Genomic DNA, 24,680 nt, shown 5'->3' with positions numbered 1-24,680 from the left:
ACACTATTTTGGTGTATTTTCATAATTACTTAATGCCCACTAGTGGGGGGGGGGGTCCTGACTGCAACAGGGTAATAAGAAGTGCAAAGTCTGCATACAGCAATAGGCGGCAGTGATCTCTCCCACAGGCCAATGTGGTATTGCCCCTGGGGTATCAGGATATCTGGTGTAATATATGTTTGTGGATTTTTAGTAACCTTTAAGTCTTCTGCTCCAAAGTGACGTCACACTGTGTCTGTATAGAAGACTGCCTGACGGCCCTGGGTCCAGGGGCAAATACAAGAGTTCACCCCTGGGTACACCAAGTTTGTAAAAGCTACTCTCTCCAGCCAAACTATTAGAAAGTACTTTGATATAGACAAGATCATTCTCAATTCATAAAAGTTATCCAGCCGGGATATGTCATCTGTGATAATCACTCAAAGTAATGGTGTGTGCTGTGTTGTGGTGACAATGTTTGTGTAGATGGCACGTGTGTGGGGTAAGCTAAAACAGTATTGTGTATCCCAGTAACTAAGGGCAGGGCTGTGCTCACAGATCCTTAGCCAGCCCTGCTAATATCTGGGATACTTCACATGCATTAAACTAACTTAATATGATGCGTGCTGAAAGATAGGGGGGGGTGACCTTTATGAAATGAAATGACTTTTTTTTTTTCTTTTGTAGCACTGGGACCAGTTTACCAAACATACAGGTTTTATTAGGGTAAACTGGTAGGGTGTGGTGGCTATTTTTATACACCTGCGAATCCACACCCTGTTTAACCTCTTCACTGCCGCATGCTCCTGGCAGGTAGAGGGTGCTGCTTGGCAGTGTGTGTGTGTGTGTGTGTGTATATATATGTGGCAGTGTGTGTGTGTGTGTATATATGTGGCAGTGTGTGTGTATGGCAGTTGACAGCATGCAGTGTGTGTGCAGAGGGTGAGGAGGGGGCATGCTGCCAGATCACACCGATTTATCTCATCAGGTGTGAGCTTTGGACTGGGCTGGGTTCAGACTGCACCCTGCATATGTTACTCTGTCACTTCCTCTGCACCTGCACTTACCCCTGCCTTAATTACCCCCAGAGCCCTCCTACCCCTTCAAGGAATCGGATATTTAACCTTTACATTAGTTAGGGTCTTCCCTGTGGATCCTAATTACCCATTACTTTATCACCAGCAGTGTTATATTACCCTTATTATATAAACGTATCCCCAAATTCCACCCTGACCTATCTGCCCATCTCTGCTGTTCCTGGACTTTACCTACCCCTCTCCTATTTAACCCTTTGGCCCCCATCGCCTATCTCACTTTTCTTCCTCCTCCTCCTCGTCTGCATGGTGATGACACGGCTCCGGTAGGAGGGAGCGGAGGAGGCGGTGCCGCAGCCCCTGCACCGGACTCTGCCTGGCCGGCAGTGTGATGGAGAGCAGCCCGGTGTGCGGGGGCCAGGCTGCCCGGTGATGGAGCTGTCCGGATGGCCAAGGCGAGCAGCAGCAGCGGGGGGATCGCAGAGGGGAGCGGGGAGCTGTCCCTGGAGCAGGTGCTGAAATCCTACGAGCAGCCCATCAATGAGGAGCAGGCGTGGGCCGTGTGCTACCAGTGCTCCCGGGGTCTGGCCGGAGACGGCCCGATCTCTGCATGCCGGATAAGGGACCCGTCCTCCCTCCTCTTACACCGGGATGGGACGGTTACCGTGGTACCGGAGCCCCCGGACACTCCGGGTGAGTAGTGCAGGCTATCCTTGGACTGGCTGAATGATGCATTTCTATCGCATATCTATGCTGCTGGGATGCCTGCGTATGGTATTTGTAGAGGTGGTCCCGCAGGCTTGCAATCTAACAGGGGATAATGATCGTAAGAAAAGGCCAGATGCCGGGTCACAGAGGGGCCCCGTATTCCCGATCAGCCTGCCCTGCAGCACAGTCCGGTGTCCGCTATGGACCGGCTGCCAGTTCGGTGTCTGTGCTGGATGGGGTGGTGGGAAGGGCAGGTTCTAGTGTTACACTGCTGGAATGTTCGCATTCCTTAATGGATCCATATAGAATGTCCATATCCCGGTGGGCATCGAGAGGCACTGGAACCCATCCCTGTGTCCCCACACCTGTGTATACTGGCCCCCTGGCAGGGTCCTTGGTGAGGATGCCCGGGGCAGGGTCCTTGGTGAGGATGCCCGGGGCAGGGTCCTTGGTGAGGATGCCCAGGGCTGAGCACCTGCCCATTGTTTACAATCTGCAGCAGCAGAATCCTGTGCTCCCTCCCTCCATCCTGCTGCACTGGGAGAAACATCTGTGATCCCCAACCCCACGAGCTCCCTATTAAGTGCTATCCCATGAGCTTTAACCACCAGTAAACTTGGGGTAAAAAAGGTCATCTTTGGTGCATTGTTATTTTTGATGAATGGAATTGCAATTTTCTAGTTCAGAACATAAAACTAAAACCACTGGCGGGGACCATATTTTATGTTTTTGGTGATGATGTAGAATGTGATGTCATCTAATAAGAGTTTTTAAGGAATGTTATCTCCATTACGGTTCTTGCCAAACAAGCAATTTAGTTATTTTTGTAATGGTACTACATGGGTGCACAAAAGCGGGCAACTCATTTCAGTAGCTCCTTTTATTCTACATTACCCCAAATAGTGTATGTGTGTCGTCTATTCTCGTTTCACTACATTTCCCACAATCCCCTGCCGACTGTGCTCTTGTCTGATAGATGATATGAATTATAGTACATTGAACACTGGAGGACCGTGTTTGAATGAAGTCCAGGATCTAGAATATGGAGGAAAGGTACAAGAGATAACAAGCAATGGATTCTTTCCTGTGGGAGCCGAACTGTCCTTCAGGCTCGTAAAATATCCCTTTTACTCAGCAGATTTCTAATGCTTCTCGCTCACTCTGCTGCTGATTGTGCATTCTGATAGATCTGCTTAAGTTTATGGATTTCCCCTTTTCTATTCAGGATATGAATGATTACATATGTGGTGGTTATGGTGTTTCGGGTTTTATCTACGGATTTTTCACGTGACCTGGGCATGTGTGTGATAACTAATTGCTTGTTAGTCGCTCATTAAATATTCTGTTAAAGCTTCTTGTTATAACATGAGAATGTCCGTAGCATTCCTAAAATGCTATGTATACGTCTGTCGTTATGTAAAATGAGACTGCATCTCTGGTCTGTCTAAGAACACATTACCCATGGAGTTAGCAGAGCCATCTTTTGGGGTATCGCTATACAGGGGGGATGAGTCAAAGCAAAGGTGGTATTCAACAGTGTCTTGCTCCTGAATACTTTGTAGCCACCTTGGATGGACCTCCACTCCGTAAGACCTCTTTGAATTACCAAGTACTGAATTCGCAGTGATACCAGTGGTCCTAAACTCTGAATGCCCGTGTTTCTCCACTTCTCCAACCGTCTTTCATTTTAAGTCTTCACTGTTCACTTATCATAGTGACCCACCATGGTCGTTGTGGTTTAAGACCGGGTTCCTTGTGATTTCAACTTATTTGAAACGTAGAAGAAAACCCTTTTATTGGATATACGTTTGGTTAGCTTATGATCCCATCTGAACCCATCAGTCTTCACATCATAGTCACCCTCTTTAGCTGCCATGCCAGTCGTGTCACACAAAGTCACCTTCCCAAGAGTAAATATTAATTAATTCCCTATGTAAATGCATAGGGACAGTAGTCATGTAGATTGGTATGACTCTTAATATATTCTATATTATGTCTCTGTTCTGAAGGAACTCTCTATTTATTATCGCATGCTTGTTGGTGTCATCAAACTGTCTACTACATTTGGCACCAATGATCCTTTAAGTGAGACAGACAGACAGACAGTTCCAGACTGAACCCTGGGTCTCCTATATCAATATTTGGAACATGTGAGAGAATAAAAGTAAGGTAGATGTAAGTCTATGATCAAAACGGCCGAGATCAAGCTTTTTACTAAAACCAATGACCCCTGGAACCCATCATCTCTTTCCACGATGAGACTTCTCTCCAACGCATTAACTTTAATTAAACCTCTTCCTTTGTGCTGTTGAATACGCTCATGCAATAGGGAGATAACCCCTTACCGGTATATTAGGCAGTATTGTTATATACATGGTGCCAGGCTGACCCAGAATTTAACATGACCTTTTCCTCCATCATTATTACCAGAAACCATGACCTTTTTCTATGTGTTTGCGTTAGAAGATCCTGCCGTTCCGTCCCAGTGTGTTTCGTGCGCGTGAAGCTAGAACCTAAGAAAATAGTCAGAATTATTCCTCTTCTTCTGTTCTGTGTAAACCCTCTTCAGGCGGCTTTATACGTGGCCTACAGACACAAAAGCCAAAGAACAATAAAGAGATAAAGGCTTAGCGCTCAAAACAACGCAATTATTTCCAAATATATCTCTAAAAGAACGATGACATAATTTTGTTAAGTTGTAATGGAGCTTTTAATGGATTTTTGGGCCAGCTTTTTTATGACGTTGAACAACCTACTATTCGATCTGATTTTTGAAACTTGTTAAAGAATGGCAGAAGACATACAATACTACATGAATAAAAGGGAATTAATAATAATAATAATATTACATATTTTTATTTATATTTATCAGCGTGCCAGTGACTTATAAAATCTTTTATACAGGATTCTTGCTCGCGTTGTTCTATAGACTGGTTTATGCATACAATCTATTTACAGATTGTGTCTTGTCATGGGTATGTCATATAATTACAGGCACTCGCGAGGTGGATTCCATTACCGGCTAGGCATGTTTTCATGACCTGGTTGTGGTGTGAAGCCTCACAGGCTGGCATCCTCGTCGTCTTCTAACATAAGGGCTTGAGGCTTCCTCCTGGCATGGAGCGGACAGTCTTGCTGCATCACGAGTGACTCAGTTTCTGTACATCGTAATGTTTGTCTTGGGCTGTTTGTCTTCAGATTCTGTGCAAACACGGTGCTGGTTGAGTGCAAACAATGAAACAAACCTCATCTGAGCGATCCCGCTTAAACTCTGGGATACAGAGTTAGAAAGAGCCACCTGTGTCTTAACCAAATTGGGCTGGGTCTCTGTGGGAACGTTCTTCACCGCAGGTGTCGGATGAGACCTCCAGTAACTTTGCCATATCGGTTAATGCGATGTCTCCTCTGTGCCTCGCACAGAATTACTGGCTAAAGGGTAAAACAAGGTGTGGGGAACTCCTTTAAACTAGGAAAGGGTGACTTTAGATCCCACCCGTGTTCGAGTGATAAATAGTCACACGCCAAAGACCTATACCAGCAATGCTTCGAGTTGTCCTTAAAATGCCCTTTCGTACTCTACGTGGAAACATACGAATAACATGTCCTGTGAAACCGTGAGCTTTTTACACCTTTTTAGTATTCTGCGGAAACCTCTTTTGGCAGATTCTGGAAAGATGGACAAAGGGTTTGGAGCAAAGATCCGGTTTAAGAGCCCACTGGAGTTCTTTAATTCCATTCTCCTATATTAAAGCGATTTAATCTGTGCTCTAGGAACGTGAGAGGGCGCACTCAGCTGGTAGATATGGGCGCTCGGTCCCCGGACGGATTGTCCTCTTTGCCCGGTAGAGAATTATGGAAGAAACATCCCATCTCTAATGCCAGTTCCATACAAAGAAAGATGTCACACGGGGCTTTACTGGAACCAGTACTTCCGTATGCATTTTTAATAAGTTCCTGCATTACAGACGCCGTTCAATGACCTTACTGGTTCTGAATGTCTTGGATATAACAGGCAGGCGGAAGGGGAGTCTGATGAGCTTCTGAGTTATGTCTAGCAGGTTAAGTTAACATATAATGCGTGGTTGGAAGCCTAGATAAAGTCCGTATGGGTTGACCGCTCCTGTTGATGTCGTGCTGTAGTACAAGGAGGTGGAAGGGTCACTCCTTGAGGTGTGAGTATGAGTAATGAGTGTACACTGAATGCGGTTAGGTCCGTAGGGTGACACGGGGACGCTCCGACGCTTCCACTAACTCCGTTTTGTTTGACTTTTCCTTAGCGCTACTCACAACAAACGCCAGCTTCAGTAATATTCTGTTTGTTTAAGGGAGGTTATTGAAAAGATTTCAAACTAGTCATGATAAAATAAAGCGTCCATGGCAATGTGTGTCGCCTGAGCGTTACTGTGAGTAACATGTCTACTAAATGCAGTAGGTAGAAACACAGAGCTCGGTGGGGAGAAAAGAGTTCTGCTCTCCAAATAATTAAGTATCTGCAAAATCATTTGACGGAGTTAAACAATTAATAATGATGACCCACTTTCACTTATACCTTAAGGCTCCACGTATTATAAACAAGAAGCACTAAAATAGAAGTACCCGCTGGACGCTGATTATAAATCGGTATGGAGGGTTGGTAAATTTCTATAGAATTCTATATAAAGAGTCTTCCCACCGTGGGCTGCCAAGGATATATTACATTCTTACTTAAGATAAGTATGAAATGTTAAAGGTGCTGTTCTAGTGGAGTTGTTGGTCCATGGAGTTGCTTCAGTCCTTCTAATAATTATGTCCGCCTCCTTCCCTCCAGGCGCTGCTCCGAGTTCTTCGCTCTCGGAAAGCCAGGTAAGGTCGCACGTGGTGTCTCCACGCTCTGTACCATTGTGGTTAAAGTAGTTGTTGATTATTGAGGACAGAACCAGGAATAGAAGCATCGGACTGAAAAGGAACATGAAGATAGCAAGCGATGGGAGGCCATCTGTTGAAATAAGTGTTGCCACCGAAAAAAATAAAAAATGTTTCATAAATCACCTACATGCCATGTTTAACTTTTCTTCCATTGTTTTACCTCTCGGTTTGACCTTTTCTTACTGGATAAAGTACCTCCTGTCTATACAGCCTGACCTCATGCAGAAGAACCTGCTGCTTTGTCCTTTACGGTTTCACTTTTTCAGTCTCTTAATCTTTGCTGTTGATTTCTCTTGGGTTTGGTCACTCTCTTTACTCTTCCTCCTGGTTCCATTGTGACATTCTATACCGTTCTGTAGATGGTCCAATGTCTGGGTTTTGCCATATACCGTGCCTTGGACTGGGGCCTGGATGAGAGTGAAGAGAGGGAGCTCAGTCCTCAGCTGGAGCAACTCATTGACCTTATGGTCAACAGTGACTCAGAAGGAGGCCTGACCGACGAGGGCTACGAGGACCCTGAGGATGAGGATGAAGAAGGACCCCCTCGGGTAATCCGTAGCTTTGCGTCAGTGCTGCATTTCTGTGCGTCCCGTCTTCCTGAGCCTCATGAGGCGCAGGCTCACTATCAGGCTGTGTGCAGGGCTCTCTTTGCGGAGACTGTGGAGCTTAAAGCGTTCCTGAAGAAGATCAGAGAGGCTAAAGAGGTAAGGGATTACGTTGCTCTGCAGGATCTGCTAGGTGAGGGTTTCTCTTGTTGCCTCCGATATCATGCACGCTCTGAATTCTCAGGTGCTGAAGAAGCTGCGTGTGGAGGAGTCAGAACCTGATGGACTCGTAAACCTTCAGAACACAGACTGGGTGAGGAGCAATGGATACTCTGAACATTGATAGAGCTTTAAAAAGCTGTAATACTTTAGTCTGCAGGGTAGCAGGACAAGAGGGGGCACTTGCCCCAGCTCCCTGAAGTTCTGCTCCCAGCATTTCTGTTAGCCCTTCTGCTTATTTTCTTTGTTTTTATTGAATCATGGATAATTGTAGTTTCAGTTTTTGTCTTACCGTTTGTCACTAAATAAAATCCAATCCAGTGATGTAGTTGGGCACTTAACATGGTGTTCTGTGTGTCGCATGCTTTCTTCCCAGGCACGCTTGTGGGTGCAGCTGATGAGGGATCTGCGACATGGCGTCCAATTGAAGAAGGTTCGAGAGAACACTTTCAACTCTTTGCCAACGGAATATCAGCTCACTCCCTTTGAGATGCTCATGCAGGACATCAGGGCTCGAAACTACAAGCTTCGCAAGGTCATGGTGAGTTTAATCTAGAGGATGGCCCTTACCGGGCAAGAATTCAGCCGTGTGAGTGATAACGTTCTTTCTAGGTCTATGGAAGTTTTGTTCGTCGTCTGTTCCTGTTATGAAAACCATCTGTCCCATTGACTCCAATCTGGGGTTAAAAATAAAGCTATTGTCAGGATTTAAATATGTACGTATAAGCATCTTCTGCTTGTTTCTGTCACACAGGTAGGAGGGGACATTCCACCAAAGGTTAAGAAAGATGCCCACGAACTCATCCTGGACTTCATTAGGTCACGTCCTCCTTTAAAACCGGTAAATAAAGCTGCCCGCTTTTTTAATTAACCTGGGATAGGCGCCAGCGTATCGCACAATATAATGTTCTTTTCCTTTCAAGGTTTCTCATAGAAATCTTCCACCATTGCCCCTGCAACAAAGGAGCCTCCACGAGAAGATCCTGGAGGAGATAAAGCAAGAGCCTAAACTGCGCCCAGTGACGACACCGAGACAGGGGCAGAAAGGTGACTTTTAGCGACTTGGTAAAACTGTAAACGAGTATTATGAAACGGGTGTTGATTTTGTCATTTGTCCCAGCTAATGTTAATAACTGAACCCATCAATTTGACTAAATAGAAACGAGTCTGTCAGAACTCACTATATAGTGTTTTTTTTTTTCTTCGTGCAGGCTTTGGGTCTCTTCCATGTATTGTGGATGCATATTCTAGCGACGTGAAGTCAACGTCCTGTATAAACCTCTCCGCACCAGAATCCTCGCTCCCCAGGCCGCGTCCTCGTGTCTTACTGAAGGCTCCTACCTTGGCAGAGATGGAGGAGATGAATCTGTCTGAGGTAGATGAGGGGGATGCACTAGAAGGGTAGTTTCCAGATGCTGGGGCAAGGTCTGGGGCCTTCCTTATGTAGACAATGTATCAGACTGCCCGGTATATATCGGTATGAGGCATTAAATGGTGGTGGCAAGCAGCAACCTTCCAATTTAGTTCTGATCCAATGCACAAACCGCTATTATAACGTGTTAGAAAAGTTGTATTACAGTAAACATAACTGCTTTCAGGAGGATGATTCCCCCAGTTCTGATCTCCGAAGGGTGACAAGTGCTCCTCTTCCGCTTAAACGGGACCGTTCCTTCTCCGAGCATGACCTGGCACAGTTACAGACTGAGATGGGTCACACTCCACCGAAGGGGACGTACAACAGTCCTCAAGACCTGGCAGCAAGGGGAAGGTCGGGCAGCATGAACACCCACCCGCACCTTCCAAACAGGAGTCTGAGTGAGTACTGGCTGTTCTCTTGGTTCTTTCTGTTAAAGAGATTGGCATCAGTCTCCGTCATAACATTCTCTTCCATGCAGTAGGTTACTCGGCTTCTGGAGTTTCAGCCGCCTTGCCGCGGGGGTCCCTTAGCTCTGTGCAGGAGAAGGTAGAACCAGAATCGGCTTCAGATGGCAGCTCGAGGCACCGATGGCTGGTGAGTGTTCCTGAGTTGCTCACAGCCCTGCTCCAGTTGCCATTCTCATGTGCCACATGCTGACTATGATAGCCATTGGCCTTACAGCAAAGGAACTTGTCATTACGAGAATAACATGGTGAATGGCTGGAAATCATAGAAAGCGCTGATCAATATGATGATGATGTGATTGCTGTGCAGGAGTTCAGCCACCCCGTGGACACGCTGGCCTTAACGGTGGAGGAAGTTATAAACGTGCGCAGGGTGCTGGTGAAGGCGGAGATGGAGAAATTCCTGCCAAGCAAAGAGCTGTACACCAATTTAAAGAAAGGGAAGGTAAGCAGTGACTGCATTTTTAATCGTAACGATACGTAAGCAGTTAAATTTAGTTGGCCAATGTCTTCTCAACTAAAGCCTGAAGAATCCATTTCAGAGGTTTTAGCAGGTTTATCTGCCGACACTTGTCAAATCGTACTGCTCTGCTTTACATTAGGTGTGCTGCTGCTGTCGGATGAAGTTTCCTCTGTTTTCCTGGCCAGCGACTTGTCTTTTCTGCAAAAGGTGAGATTCTGTGTTGTATGTGTGTAACACCCTGTAAAGCGGCCTGAAACTGGCCTATAAATCCCTACGTGCAACGTTTACCCCTTCTGATGTCCCGCAGCACAGCTCCAATCTGGCTGGCGTCTGCCAGGACTTGTAGTCGAGCCACATATGGTCCACTCGGGTTGTCCGAACCAGCAGCTGAAGATCCAGACTAGCACTAGCGTTGTTATAGACAATAATGCTAACTTTACTTTATCCGTTAAAGAACTACGGGCTCCTGGCAACTTTAACTTTTTTTGACATTGTGTCCGCTTTATTCCTCTTCCCAGGTCTGTCTGTGGCTCGTGTAACGTGAAGGTAAGCTAACAATTTGTACCTGGGCAGTTATCACGCTGATCTCCAGCTCTGGCCCATCTACGTTCCGGTTCTTCGCATCCTATGCAGGTTCAGTTAAGGTCCTTACTGGCCAATCTAGTACAGCAAGGAGACGTTTACATTTATACTTTGGACCTTTTATGAAATATTTTGGGTTTATATGCTGTTTATAATACTTTAATATTTAATAGGTTTCGTGTTCTTTTGTAATAGTGCATGCTATCTTGATCCATGGCTACATAGAGGACCAAGTTCTAGAATTAACCAGAATGAGGGCGATATTGCATTTTAAGGCCAGCTTCTAGCTGGGGCCGTGGCTCAACTTGGCATTTTGGAGCCACTGGGGGCAACTATTTGAAACATGGGGACTCTGTACGACCTGCGCTTTTTCCTTGACTGTTGTGTCTCAATTCCAGATGAAGCTTCCCGCAAAAAAGTTGGGCCACATTCCAGTCTATACCGTAGGGTTTGAAACCCATCAAGGACTTATCAGCACAAATGGAAGTCACCCTTCCAAAAAGAAGGATGCATTTCAGTGAGTAGTCGAGTCCTCATCCGCGATGGCCTTGGATGGTGCAGATTCCTGAGCCATGGGACCGCTTTGGGTGACTTAATCAGGATTGGGTTCTGTAAAAATGGGTGGACAGACTGGGTATCTCAATTACCTCTCTAATGTACCAAGCCAATACACCTTCGCAGATCTGCCATCTTCCTCGGAAGATTTAATAACATAAAAATACACTCAGAATACGCTTTTCTTTTTATGGTAAGGGCCTATCAGCGTCACCATCGCTTTATATGACTTAATCATTTGGGAAAAGGGGTTTTGAACGCGTGCTTATGTCGGGTCCTATCTTCCGCCAGGTCTTGCAGTGGAATGTCCTGGAAGAATGTAGAAGCTCAGTTTTCCCATATCTACGCTCAGGGCTCGGTTCTAAAAGACGTGTGCTCCGATTGCGCAGGCTTCATCAGAGATGTGGTCTGCTCCAGCCGGAAGAGCGTGGATCTGCTCAACAAGGGGTGCAGGGCTGGCGTGGCATCAGGACACGGCCGAACTGGACGAAAACTGTAAACTGGCTAAAACCCAAATGCACCTTCCCTGCCAAAAAACAAACCCCCAGCACATCTTCCCCCAAGTCTGCTTCCGCTACTAGAGGAAAGCGACATTGCCGCTCAGATTGCTACAGTATCTCCGTGTATATACCCGTGCTTCTGTCTCTCATACTCCATGGGATTGCTGCATGTCTGGGAAGGAGACCCCCGCATCCACTGGTGTCTTCTTCTGCTTTCTGCCAGAACATCGGAGTGTTGGGTTTGCAGTAATAATAACCACAATCCGGAGTTTAATGCTGCACGTACGACAATGTTATCAATCAACAATTGTTATCAATTGACCTCATTGTGGGTTTATTGGACCGGTTACCGGGTATTTTCGCTGCATCGCACAATCCATTCCTCTGATGGATTAAGCGTGTGTTAATGTGTCACATTGCAGGTTACCGTGTATCTCGGAGCTGGCTCTGGGAACCCTGCAGATGAAGTGCGATGGCTATGGTCAAGTCTCGGACTTCTGTCGCTAGTTTGAGATCAGTGTATCCCTCCCATCAGTACGTCGTAACTAAGCATGAATTATGTATTTAAAACCTGCTGGTGAGATTTAATCACAAATCGCTTGGCGTGGCGTGTAAGCTCCCCTAAATTATTGTCTACGCCGAGGCCGGAGAAGCTGTGGTCCTCCCGGTTGTTGGACGGCCGCCATTCTCAGCCATTGTCCTGTGGATGGTTGCGGTTCGACGTCGGCCCTCTTCCCCTGACCGAAGTGGATTTATTTATTTTTTATTTTTTTTTTAGGCTGCTCGCTGGCACTGCTTAGTTGCACTGAATTTAAGGAACGCTGCATATGACTTCTCAAATTCAACACATTTCCATGATGGGTTTTACATCTGGATAATTAAAGGGAACGAACACCAAAAAATGGGGTTCTATCATATCGAAGATTTTAATTTTATTTTTTTCCATCCTACGGGGAGAAAGTAAAGCTGTGGTGTTGGCGTTTTATTTCAGCAGGCGCTTGCAGTTATGTTTCAGCGGCCGGGACACCGGACCGTCCCAGCTTGTGAAATATTTAGCATTTATTTGGCCTAATTGTAGACTTTACATACTAAAAAAAAGTTTACTCCCAAATGTTTAGAAGCTTTTCTTTAATGCTTGAAAATTCTTTAGCCAGGACAGGGAAAGGCAACTTGCTAGCTGGTGAAAGGATGTCTCTGATGACCTGAAGAAGGCTCATTGATTGAACAACCCAAAGGAAGAATACAGGATTTATATGTTGGTTTCCCTTTAATTATTACCCCCCCCCCCCCCAAACACACACATCTTCTGCTGATCTCTACTGCTTAAGCTGCCAAAATATTGGCACAAACACCCTAATGCAGAGAAGCCACTTGAAATTCAAGTTTTAACCCCTTAAGGATTGCCTATGGTTTGTGTAAGCCTTCGCATCCTCCGTTAAATTCTAGGGGCTCAAATACTATTTTTATAATAAAAGATTCTGATACAAAAAAAAGTTTTTGAATCCTTTGCATTTGTTATAGTTATGAAGCAGCATGTTTTATTTCTTTTTTGGTTATGTATACATTTCTCAGGTTGTATTCTGTAAAAAAAAAAAAAAAAAAAAAAAAAAAAAAATACCCCATCTTTTAATTTAAATCGCATAGGGCCACTTCTACTTCGTTCGCTAGTATACAGATTTGCACAATGTGACCCAGTAACCCCTCTGTGCGTTATTATGACGGTCCAACCTTGGTGCATTATTCCAGCAAGAAAGCCAAGATGGCCCTGCACGCTGCATAGTTAGATAAGTGGAGTTACATTTAAGTAAACCCTACGGTGTGACCCTGCTTAGGGACCCTTAATCTCAAGGACTGTAGGCATAGATACCTTGGGCCTGTACCCCACACATCTGGTGCATCCGAGTCGGGCACCAGACCAATAACTACACATTGGGGGCATTTTCTGGGATAACTCATTATCCTCCTGATCCAGGCATCCCAAGAAAGATGTTACCTATCACCCGTTAAGACCGGCACAATGTGTTCATATGTGAAACCTGTGTTTGCCACACCTGCCAAAGTTTAGAAACACTTTGCCTAGAAAGTCACACTTAATGAGGTCACTGGCGTGACCCTCCAGCTCTTCCAGGACCACAACTCTCATCATGGACAAACTTAAGTTGGCAATTCTTAAACTAACATCAACCAAATGGAAGTTGTCTAGCCCGATACCAGCTGCCAGAGTAATGGGCTATTCATGGACAGTGTGGGGCCTGAGCATTAATTATGCTTCACTTATATATGTCACCAAGTACGTCATGTTTGGCCTCTGACGTCACACACCGCTGCTCAGGTCACTTGCGCCGATAGAAATACATGACTACCACCTAGCGGCCAAAGGATACACTACAGCTTAATAGGGCAGCATAATTCAATGCACATGCGCAGTTCTGAGTCCTGCGCGCGCAGTCACACCGTGTGTTCCTGTACGTGCGCGCCCCCGGAGCAGGAACTATGTCTCGCCGGGCCCTTAGGAGACTGCGCGGGGAGCAGAGGGGGCAGGAGGAACCTGGGGGCCCCGAGGAAGCAGGAGAGGAGGAAGTGCAGAGCCCGGAGCCAAGGGAACGAAGAAATGCAGGCAACCTGAAACTGCTGGAGGAGAGAGGTGTGAGCAACCCCTTCCAGCTGGTGAGTTAGGTAATAGCCCCTGTCTGGGGTAGTTGCTCAGGGAGGACGTGTCCCATGGAGGTTTATTTACCAAACTTAAAGCTTAAATATCTAGAATGGGTGTTTCCACATCAGAACTGAAATAATGGTCAGCCTGCACTATTGCTGAGGATTGTGGGAGTTGTAGTTCAGTCATAAGTGAAGTGCCAGGCTGGCATGTCTCCTAGGACGGCTCAGGCTCATTTCTCTGTCAAGTCAGCTGAAATCTACAGAAAGTCTGCTCCGGCAAGGTCTAGGCATGTTGGAGAGCGATAACTTTAAGTCCATGTGGGTTTAGGTGACATTTACTGAAGTAGCTCTTTATAAAATCATCAATGGGGATTATTCACAAAGATGTCGGTGGGGCAAAAGCTAAATTAAAAGAAAATACACAAATGCAGACAAAAAAGTAGACCTGCGAACGGCGGCGGCGGCGGGTGCCAATTCCATTAATCTTTGTGCCGCAAATAAAGTTTTAGGCGATGCCCTGACATGCCTACGCGGCGGTTCTATCTGCCCCCCCACACACACACACGTGTTGTAGTCATCTTTTGCAGGGCATTCACGCTTGTCTCTATTTATTTTACAGATCACTGACCTTGGTGCTGACTCTCTCAGCGACACGGACACTGGGCCGGGGGCTCAGCCTGATCTACCTGAAGAAAAGGATGACGGAAAGGAAGCCCCTGCCACACATGTATGGGCATCTGCTTCGGGGGTTGTATATAGTGATTGCCTACCATGGACTGAAAAATCATTCTCTTGAAATGTATCATGATCAGCCTCGCTGTACTGCATGGTTAGGGCTTTCTGTTTTAGAGGCTGCACATAATACATATCAACCCATCCATCACGCTAACCTATAGAGTAGATTATAGAGATAAAGAGGTGTGCAGCTCATATCCTAATACACAAAACACAAAAGAGTAAAGAAGGAGAAATGACTCACAAATCTAATCACAAATCACTAATCTAAGACATTTTAAACCCCCCAAAGTAGGCAAAAGGGCGAGATTACTGTCTCCAGGACTGTTCAGATACAGGAACGTATTTGGCAGTAAAATTGTATGCCGTGTTACCGGGTGTATCTGTAGATGAATTTATTCCACTTGATTAATAAAACAGTAATGAAGACTGGGGTTCTTTTCAGTCCAAAATAATTCTCCCCGGAACCATATAAAAAAACAAACTAGATGACATAAAAAGAGTAAAAGAGAGAGTCTTAATAACAAACAGCTTTGTATATATATAATGTGTATGTATATACTATAGTTATTCATGTACCCACAATGCTGTGCTCTTAAACCCAGCATTCTTTTTTTTTATATATATGACAAAAGCAAGGCTTTATTGATTTATATGCATTATGGCATGTTTATTAAGTGCATCTCATTGATATTAAAGATCATTATGAGGCTACGGTGTAATTTGTAAAGTCTAATTGGAGGTAAGGCGAGTCTGTGATGTACAGTAATAATTATGTCATTCAGGCATCGGCAGGCAACAAACCAAAGAAAAAGAAGAAGAAAAAGAAAGGGAAGAAGATTTCCAATACAGAAAACCTGGTAATGACTGCAGAGCATCTAAAATTGGGGGAATATTTGTGTCAAGTTCAAAACCCACGTGTAAAAGATTCCTGTATTCTGGACAGATTTTAGTATTGGGTAACACTCTTCTACCAGAAATCCATTTTGAGGGCTAGATAAACTAGACCCTGACTAAATTCCGCTATCCCCCTACATAGCCTGATGCAGGGTTGGAGGACGCAGGTGACCTCGGGGACATAGACAGCATTCTGAAACGGATCGAGAATTCCAATGGCCTTGTGTATCAAAGTCAGACAAACAGCAACACAGACACTCGTCCCTTACTCTATGTGGAACACAGGTATGTACTCACGTCTGATTTATATTGTCGCAAAAAACATGCGTGATCCAGTACAATCTAATTACCTAATTTGTGAGTAACTTTCTAAAGGATTTTTTTTCTTGAAGCTGAGTCTGGTTGATGTGTGTTTTATAATTGTGCACCTTTTCATGCGCAGGAATTTGAGTGCCGAGACTGAGCTGAAGAAATATTTTGGTTCCCGTGCCGTCATGGGAGATCAGAGGTGAGTAACACCATTTGAGCTTGTTTTTTTTCTTCATTTAAGGATAAAGTGCATCATTTAATCTATTGAAATGAATACTTTATAATAATACAGTTTGTGATTTTTTTGTTTTCTGCAGGCCGCGACAGAGACAACGTCCACATCACCGCAGCACCTGGCTCACATCCCCAAAGAACACATGGCCCAGATACAGTAAGACAGGTGAGTTGTTCAGGACGGAACAGTTTTTTATGGAGATGACTAGAGTAACATGGGTCTAATAAAAGGCAGGTGGCTTTATTCCCACATGTGTAATTTGGACAGGTATCACCATGAGTCTTCTGGAGACCAGGCGTGGAGTTCAGTATTTTACATTTGAGCACCAACGAGATTACCAACAAGTGCAGTTCAAATTCCTAGATGCAGTAGAGTCAATGGACCCAAACAACATTGTGGTATGTATGTAGCCCACTTACCAGCTTCGTCCAACCATAGTTAATTGGAGGGTCTGTTAAACCTTAGTTTTAGTGAATATCTTTAGAAACCGCTTAAGCCGATCCTGTGTGAAATGCTCTTTTAAAAAAAAAAATATATATATTTTTTATTTTATTTTTATTTTTGTTCAGCAATGACCATGTATGTAAAGAAAATGATTACAACGCTTTAGATATTTATACTTTTTAGAGGAGGCTGATTGGGAGTGCAAGAAATGGCTACCATTGGACCCATTGTAACTAAGAATATATAAATGTGTTATATCCCAACACTGAAAATATTGTATATGAATATCCCAAATACTCAAATATTCATGGTTTCCTTTCATTATTAAGTAGTCGCTCTGCAATCGTGTAATTGCTTTCGCTCAGCTCCTTCTCCAGATGAACCCGTACCACGTGGACTCGGTGCTACAGCTTAGCGATGTGTGTCGGCTGCAGGAGGACCAAGAGATGGCCAGAGATCTGATTGGTAAAAAAGTTATTAGGTTAATTCATAAACAATAAACTCTACGCTGTGGTTATATGTTGTCTAGTATTTTGTAAGATTCTAAAGATACATCCCATGTTAACAAATTTAAAATGTATTATTATTATTCTCATGTATGTATTTTGTTGAGATTTTTGAGATGTTTGGTATGTTATATATGCTCACGGAGATCTTCTCCCGCAGAGAGAGCCTTGTACAGCCTGGAGTGCGCCTTCCACCCTGTGTTCAGCCTCACCAGTGGGACCTGCAGACTGGACTACCGCCGAGCTGAGAACAGGTCAGAAGCCATCCACCCTTTCCACCCGTGGCCCTGAGGGGGTCATCCAGTCCCGCTTCATCAAGAGAGCTATTTTTGTTGAGATATTCTGTTTTTTCCTGGCTATATTTCTTGGGATTTGAGGAGTCCTTGCAGATATCCACTTTAAGGAGAATATTTTGGTTTATTTTTTGTATATAATATTATGAGCCGTATCTAACTGAACTAGTTTTAATGTGTTCATTAAATATCTTAGATGTGTGTGTAGGGGGGGGTGTTATATTGCTCAATCAGACCAGTTTTGTTCTTGAGTTTTGATCAGGGTCCCTGATTTTTTTTCTGTTCCTTCCACAGAGGTTTTTTCCTGGCTCTTTTTAAACACATGTATTTTCTGGAGAAGAGAGGCTGCCCACGAACTGCTCTGGAGTTTTGTAAACTAATCCTTGGGTGAGTATGTCCATTCGTTCTGTTTCTAAATACATTAAAGCATTCTTGCATTGCCACTACACATCGGTTATGAGCTGATTGCATCCTGTGCTGTTTTATACCATCATGAATAATATCTCCCTCCTGCAGTCTTGATCCAGAAGATGACCCCCTGTGTATGCTGCTCCTTATTGATTTCCTGTCACTGCGAGCTCGAGAATATTCCTTCCTCGTTCGCCTGTTTGAGGAGTGGGAGGTGAGTGGACAAGAAGCATAAAAAATTGGTAGCGTGCTGTGCTTGGGCCAGGTGCAAGAAGATGACTTTATCTAGCATCTTAAGGTGTTTGAGGCTATCACATAGCCCTAGAATATGGAGTTTGAGGCTATCACATAGCCCTAGAATATGGAGTTTGAGACTATCACATAGCCCTAGAATATGGAGTTTGAGGCTATCACATAGCCCTAGAATATGGAGTTTGAGGCTATCACGTAGTGAAAATAGCAATAATAATGAAAATAGTTGTTCCCAAATGGTGAAGGTTACATCCAGGACGTAGGAAGTGACTCACTTGTTTGGTTGATTTAGGATTCTTACCATCAGTAAACATGTAGGTTTTCTACTGTCCACTCTTTCCTTTTCTGTGACCTAAGACATCACAGACAACATGAGTTAAATGTAAAATATTTCAAAATAAAACTCATTCCAGGTTATTGTAATGATAAAAAGGTTTTGTACCGTGTTAGCCGTTGAGAAAACAGGAGAAAAGTATAGTTAAAATGATACCATTTATTGGCTAACTGAGAGTTTGATTGCGAGCTTTCGAGACCAAGTTGTTAGGTCCCTTCCTCAGGCATTAATGAAGCTAACACAGACTTATCTAAATACAAAAGCACAATTCACACATTAACAAAGACATTAGATAAACACAGAGGTATTGGGTAATTTGTTCAGCAGTAAATTAGTTGGACTAGTAGAGATCCAATGGACAGATATGGTTCAATCAAAGCATGTTGGTCAGTTCACTCCCTGGTTAGAGGGGCCATAAAACCATTAGACATATGCCAGATCCATGAAGGTGTCAAATGTTCCCAGGAATAAACTACCATCCACATAAAGAACAAGTCCATTCAGACTTCACTCTACCGCAAACCAACAGATAGACCAACCTATCTGAAACACAACAGCTTCCATCCCAGACATACCAAAAACTCAATCATCTACAGTCAAGCTATTCAATATAACCGCATCTGTTCGGATCCTATGGACAGAGATAAACACCTCCAGAATCTAAGGGAGGAATTCATAAACCATGGGTACAGTACAAAAATCACAGACTCCCAAATACAGAAAGCCATCAATATCCCCAGAGAAAACCTCCTGAGATACCAGCAGCCACAAAAAAGAGATCGAGTACCATTAGTGGTCACCTATAATCCACAAATGGAAGCCCTGCGCAAGATCTCAAAGGAACTACAAGAAATCTTGCACACTGATGAAAGACTTCGGACGATATTCCCACATCCCCCACTGCTCTCATTCAAACAACCTCCCAATCTCAAACAATGTATAGTGAGGAGCACCCTTCACAGGCGAACAGCAAATGGTACCTCTCCCTGCCAACAAAAGAGATGTGAGACCTGTGCACACATCCTTCCCACAGATGAAATACAGATACCCGGCTCACACTTACACCACAAAACCAATGGCTGCTTTACGTGCAAATCATCTAACGTGGTGTACCTCATCATGTGTGCTAGATGCCCAACAGCGATGTATGTGGGGGAAACAGGCCAAGCATTACACAAACGGTTTAATTCCCACAGACATACCATCAAACAGAAAAAAGTAGATACACCTGTTGGAGAACACTTCTGTCAGCCTGGACACAGCATTCAGGATGTGAAGCTGTCAGTACTGATGGGATCGTTCCGCACCCAGAGGGAGAGAAAGATATGGGAGATCAAACTAATATACCGTTTTAATACCCTAATTACTGGCCTCAACAGAGACAGAGAATTCATCTCCCATTATAACATCACCAACCATTAATCCTCCCACAATTCGAATTCACTACAAACTACTTATTCCTGGGAACATTTGACACCTTCATGGATCTTGCATATGTCTAATGGTTTTATGGCCCCTCTAACCAGGGAGTGAACTGACCAGCATGCTTTGATTGAACCATATCTGTCCATTGGATCTCTACTAGTCCAACTAATTTACTGCTGAACAAATTCCCCAATACCTCTGTGTTTATCTAATGTCTTTGTTAATGTGTGAATTGTGCTTTTGTATTTAGATAAGTCTGTGTTAGCTTCATTAATGCCTGAGGAAGGGACCTAACAACTTGGTCTCGAAAGCTCGCAATCAAACTCTCAGTTAGCCAATAAATGGTATCATTTTAACTATACTTTTCTCAGGTTATTGTATACAGTGATTGTGCCATCAGAGAACTTCTGATGCCGGGAAAATGTTTGTGTTCCTCCTGGACGTTTTTATAAGAGCTTTGAGCAATGTTTGATTTTTCAGGATCATCGGAACTTATCCCAGCTCCCGAACTTTGCGTTCTCTGTGCCCCTGGCTCTCTTCCACGTCAGCCAGCAGGAGGACGTCTCTGAACAGGAAGAGAGGACCACCCGCGATCGCGCATCTCGCCTCTTGCGGCAGGCACTTATCATGTTCCCTGGAGGTGAGGAGCAGGATCAGGCCAAGTGACTAAACACAGTTTAGTACAGGTGTAGGGACCTCCCGTGGGTCTCTTTAATTTGCGCGTGTTTGGGAAGAGGACGCATAGAATAGCTTTTTTAATATCTGTTAAATGTGGCGTTATATTTGAAGTAGAATGGGTAGTTACCATTTTATAAAGGCTCTCCATAAGAGGCATTCTGTTCATTTGACTGAAATGTGGTTAAACAAGAGTAGAGTGAGACATTTTGGTAGCTGTAGTTCTGTAAGAGCTCCAGAACCTTTCTTCGCTTTACTATGATGTGCACGTTCCAGTAAATCATTCATGGTTCTTCTCTACCTTCTTCTTCCTCTCCACAAGTTCTGCCACCACTCTTGGATTCCTGTGGGGTGCAGCCTGATGACACCGTGGCTTCCCATGCCTTCTTTGGAGCAGTAGCACAAATAAGGTAAGACTGCTGGTTCCATTCATTAAATAATAAATAGACATTGTACTATGAGATCTAGAAGTGACCGCCTGCTTAAGTAAACATAAGTCCGGTCTGTTATCGCTCACTTCTAAAGAAATGAGCCTGTTAATACTTGTTTTGGAAGAAGTGGTGAGTTGGAAGTGGGGACGTTGATGTGTATTTCCATTGTTTTGGTGCACAGCCAGCCCCCTGCTCTATCCCAGTTGATAGCTCTATACATCGGAAGATGCCATAGCCTGTGGAAGGACGCCGTGGTTATGTCGTGGCTGGAACAGAACGTCCGTGAAGTGTTGCATCTGGTGGACAGTGGAGACCCCATCGTGCAGGAGTGTGAGCAGAGGTGAAAACAAAACAAATGTGAGATGGTTGGGCAGTGGGGGGTTAATATGAAGGATATAATTCAAAATTTTCTGTATCCTTTTCTGAAAGCTCATTCTGTCATTAAAAATACACAAGGTGGCTATTCCTGGGACATGGGGCAAAAGAAGCGTAAACTTAAACAACAGAGTAATTGTTACATGAACGCTTTACTACTGGACAGAAATAGCAGGAGGCCCTAGCTAATCATGCCCTGGGCCGTGGGATATTGTAAGACCTTTTTATTTCTTTGTGCTTTTCAAATAGTTCCTTCTTGTGTTTTTTCCTAATGTTTTCCAACTTCTTCCATCACTAGGAGGAAGGTTCGGTATCAGAGTGCCCCTAGGAACATTTATCGTCACATCATCCTGTCTGAGATCAAGGGAGCGAGCGCAGCCCTGCCTCTGGTAAGAAATACGTTGTCTCTTAATGATTTTCTGACTGTAACTTGGAACTTTTTATGTTGGGGTATTTACCTTTAATAGCACGCTGAGGATTGGTATATTTGTATATGCACATATTGTTTGTGTATACACGTATACCAACATATACATACTGTCACTATGAAAAGTATACAATGATTCATAGGGAGAAATGACGTGTAAGGCTGAAGGTGGAGGCCATATTGTCTTGTGTGTATGGTTGTGACATTTGAGAAAAGAAGGTTTATTAGAAAATATTTCCTTGGTATAAGTTCCTTTAAATATAAACATGTTAAACATATTCTGTGCCATATTATTTTCAGGATGTGACCTCTCAGCCTGTGTTAGGATTTGATCCTTTACCTCCTCTAGACTCCATTGTGTCCTACACGAGGCCTGAAAGGTAACCATTTTTCCCCCACAGTATCCCAGCAATTATTCTTCTATATATTTCTGCTATTAATACTTTATCTTCTGTATAACTCCCCAGGACTAACCAGCCGTCAAATGAGGGAACTTTATCACTGTTCTTCAGATCTCTTTTGCCAAACTTTAATCTTCAGGTGGGTCACGTCTGCATATTGTTAACATGTCTTTTCTGTGCCATTCTCCAAAATATTTGGGCCTGTATTTGTTCTCAAAGTTTCTTGCCGCTGGAGAAGTTAGTCTTCAGGGTCTGCAATCTTGCTGAATAAAACACGCTTGTACTCAAGGGTTCCCTATACGGGGTCTCCTTGTACATCTGTTCCCATAAAATGCTGCGTTCAGCTTCTTCACTTTTAGTTCAATTTAACACAAAACGAAGAATTATGTCTAAGAAGGGAGGAGATCAAATGTTTTTCTCTTATGAGTCAACATTTTTCATCATTTATCGCAAACGGTCTGCTTTGTGTTGTCACAGGATGAAACTGTCCAGGAAGGGGATGAAGCAGGAGCTGCTAGGGACTTAAATCGAGGGGTAAACAGACTCATGGCAGCTATGAGGGACATGTTGGCAAATATTCAATTCCAAGAACCTCCACGCGAGGACAATCCAGATGAGGAGGCAGAAGCTGAGTGGGACTGACCCAACTGCGCTTTCACATCCACAACTACTGGCTTTTAAGATGTACTTTGTAATCTAATAAAACGGTAACCGGCTTCCACGTGTTTGATCTAGATCTTTGGGCAGAGGAGTGTTCTATACATCATGGGTCGGCATTTATTGGCATTTCTAGTGGAAGTTTGGTTACTGTAACATAGAACCCCACAACTGAATGGAGAAGACTTCCAGCACTGAAGTGCCAATGTTGGCTTCTATTTTTTTTTTGCCCTTTGACTACTAAGAACCAGCCTGCCGTTGGGGGCATTTGAGCCATCTGCCAAGCGGAGAAGTGTAAAAACAAGCAAAGCAAAGGCCTCTGTTTGTTAATAATTCTCATGTGAGCCACAACATTCCCCTTAAAATTAGCCCTAGTCACATGGGTAAATTGTCGTTTTCTGCAGAAGAAATGGGACTTTTGTTCCGTAGATGAACTCTGTTGACTTTTCGATGTATCCGTCCGTTATTCCAGTCGTAGGGCCACTTGATTGATGTCACAATACTCGTCTGCTGCTCCTTGGAAAGTTGGGGGTAGAGTTTCCTATTGAGTACAGAGCACAGACTTCTCATTAAGATAACGGCAACATTTTTCCCTTGCCATTCCAGGTGGCACATGAGAAGAAGGCTCCGCCTACCAGGTAGGGCAGGAAACACTATAAAAAAAGGAGACCTCCCCCTTCCTCCCCAGTGTTGTTTCCTGCCCTACTCAGGTAGCGGTTAGGCTTTAGCTTACCTTCCCTCTTCTTTTTTGTTTTCTTGGAGCCCCGGGGGGGCGTCCTTCTCTCCGATCCCCGATAGTGATCCCGGTGGATCCAGGGTGATGCGGCAGCCTCGGAGGCTGTAACTCCGCGGTCCTCGCGGTTACTCGAGGCTCAGTCCTCGGTATATGCTGCCCACAGCCCAGGGGGCTCACTGGGAGGTGCATCCCCGGGCTCCGGTTCCCTCCGTCCCGGGGAGGAGGAATCCTCAGCGTGAGGCACGGCAGGAGAGCGCTCCGGAGGCGCTGCGAGCGGGACTTTATAGCCGGCTGTGCCGGTTTCACGGCACCCGTTGTTCATTATTTTCCTCTCTGCATTACCCCCGGCTGCGTCCGGGGTCACGAGAGGTCAATTGACGAGGAATTTCCGGATGTGACGTTTTCTGGGCCTGGGCGCCTAAATGCCTCTATAAAAACGCCAGAATGGGTAAGATCTTTCCTTGCTCTCGTTCCTGTGCTGTATTATTGCATTTTCTACTCCTTTTTTGTGCCTGCCTGTGCCTAAGGATTGTATATTGCCTTTTTTCAAGTAGGTGTTTCCCTCCTGGGTTTTAAGGAGATTTCCATGGCCTATTTCCATTGCTTTCTGTGGTCTCATTTTTGTGTTTTTTCTCCTCAGTCATGTCAGATAAAAATCCAGACATCCCTCCTGAGGCCTCCCCACATAGGAAGTCTGTGGGTAAAACGAAACACAAAGCCTGCTCTTCCTGTAAAAAGACCCTACACGACCCTACGGCCAAAATGTGCAGCTCCTGCTCTCGGCCTAAAGAAGTTTCCGCAACGGAATTTACCTCCTGGTTGAAAGGGGAACTTCAGTCTACCTTTGACTGTTTTCGGGCTATGGCAAGCTCCTCTCAGGCGCCGGTGCCTCACCATCAACTTTACCAGCAGGGTCCACCAAATGTTCTTCCAGATACCCTGGAAGATTATTCGGCTCCTTTTTCGGAATATGACTACCAGTCGAATGACCCCCAGTCTTCGGATGAGGAGGGGGAAATTAAAGAGGAAACCTTTTTCTTCCCAGTCGAAGAAACAGGGAAGCTCATATCTGCAGTCAGGTCTACTTTGAATCTACAGGATGACATACCAGTCT

At 44.5% G+C, this 24,680-nt stretch overlaps 2 protein-coding genes across 4 annotated transcripts; both read left to right on the top strand.

Moving 5' to 3' along the window:
- Positions 1-1,069: 1,069 nt before the first annotated feature.
- On the top strand, positions 1,070-11,421 carry SPIRE2 (spire type actin nucleation factor 2). Of its 3 annotated transcripts, none has more exons than XM_053449063.1 (15): positions 1,070-1,706; positions 6,529-6,563; positions 6,986-7,330; positions 7,416-7,484; positions 7,767-7,931; positions 8,145-8,231; positions 8,314-8,437; positions 8,602-8,765; positions 8,989-9,205; positions 9,286-9,401; positions 9,582-9,716; positions 9,874-9,941; positions 10,253-10,280; positions 10,715-10,833; positions 11,163-11,421. In XM_053449063.1, exons 1-15 carry the CDS (start codon positions 1,460-1,462, stop codon positions 11,368-11,370), a joined length of 2,127 nt encoding a protein of 708 aa, XP_053305038.1. In that variant the 5' UTR covers positions 1,070-1,459; the 3' UTR covers positions 11,371-11,421. The 3 variants fall into 3 exon arrangements, with proteins under 3 accessions (XP_053305038.1, XP_053305039.1, XP_053305040.1); XM_053449064.1 differs by having other exon boundaries at positions 7,767-7,935; positions 8,149-8,231; XM_053449065.1 differs by lacking the exons at positions 10,253-10,280; positions 10,715-10,833; positions 11,163-11,421 and adding an exon at positions 10,042-10,146.
- A 2,395-nt stretch (positions 11,422-13,816) lies between these two features.
- TCF25 (transcription factor 25) lies at positions 13,817-22,889 on the top strand. The gene is made up of 18 exons (XM_053448846.1): positions 13,817-14,038; positions 14,646-14,753; positions 15,547-15,621; positions 15,801-15,943; positions 16,101-16,166; positions 16,285-16,367; positions 16,470-16,600; positions 17,012-17,111; positions 17,313-17,406; positions 17,740-17,832; positions 17,962-18,067; positions 20,345-20,504; positions 20,862-20,949; positions 21,152-21,310; positions 21,644-21,734; positions 22,073-22,152; positions 22,240-22,312; positions 22,651-22,889. The coding sequence occupies exons 1-18, from the start codon at positions 13,865-13,867 to the stop codon at positions 22,813-22,815; spliced, it is 1,989 nt and encodes a 662-aa protein (XP_053304821.1). The 5' UTR covers positions 13,817-13,864; the 3' UTR covers positions 22,816-22,889.
- Positions 22,890-24,680: the final 1,791 nt, after the last annotated feature.

The sequence above is a fragment of the Spea bombifrons genome, chromosome 10 (genome assembly GCF_027358695.1).
Source record: "Spea bombifrons isolate aSpeBom1 chromosome 10, aSpeBom1.2.pri, whole genome shotgun sequence".
Classification (NCBI taxonomy): domain Eukaryota; kingdom Metazoa; phylum Chordata; class Amphibia; order Anura; family Pelobatidae; genus Spea; species Spea bombifrons.
This window is presented reverse-complemented; position numbering and strand designations above follow the sequence as displayed.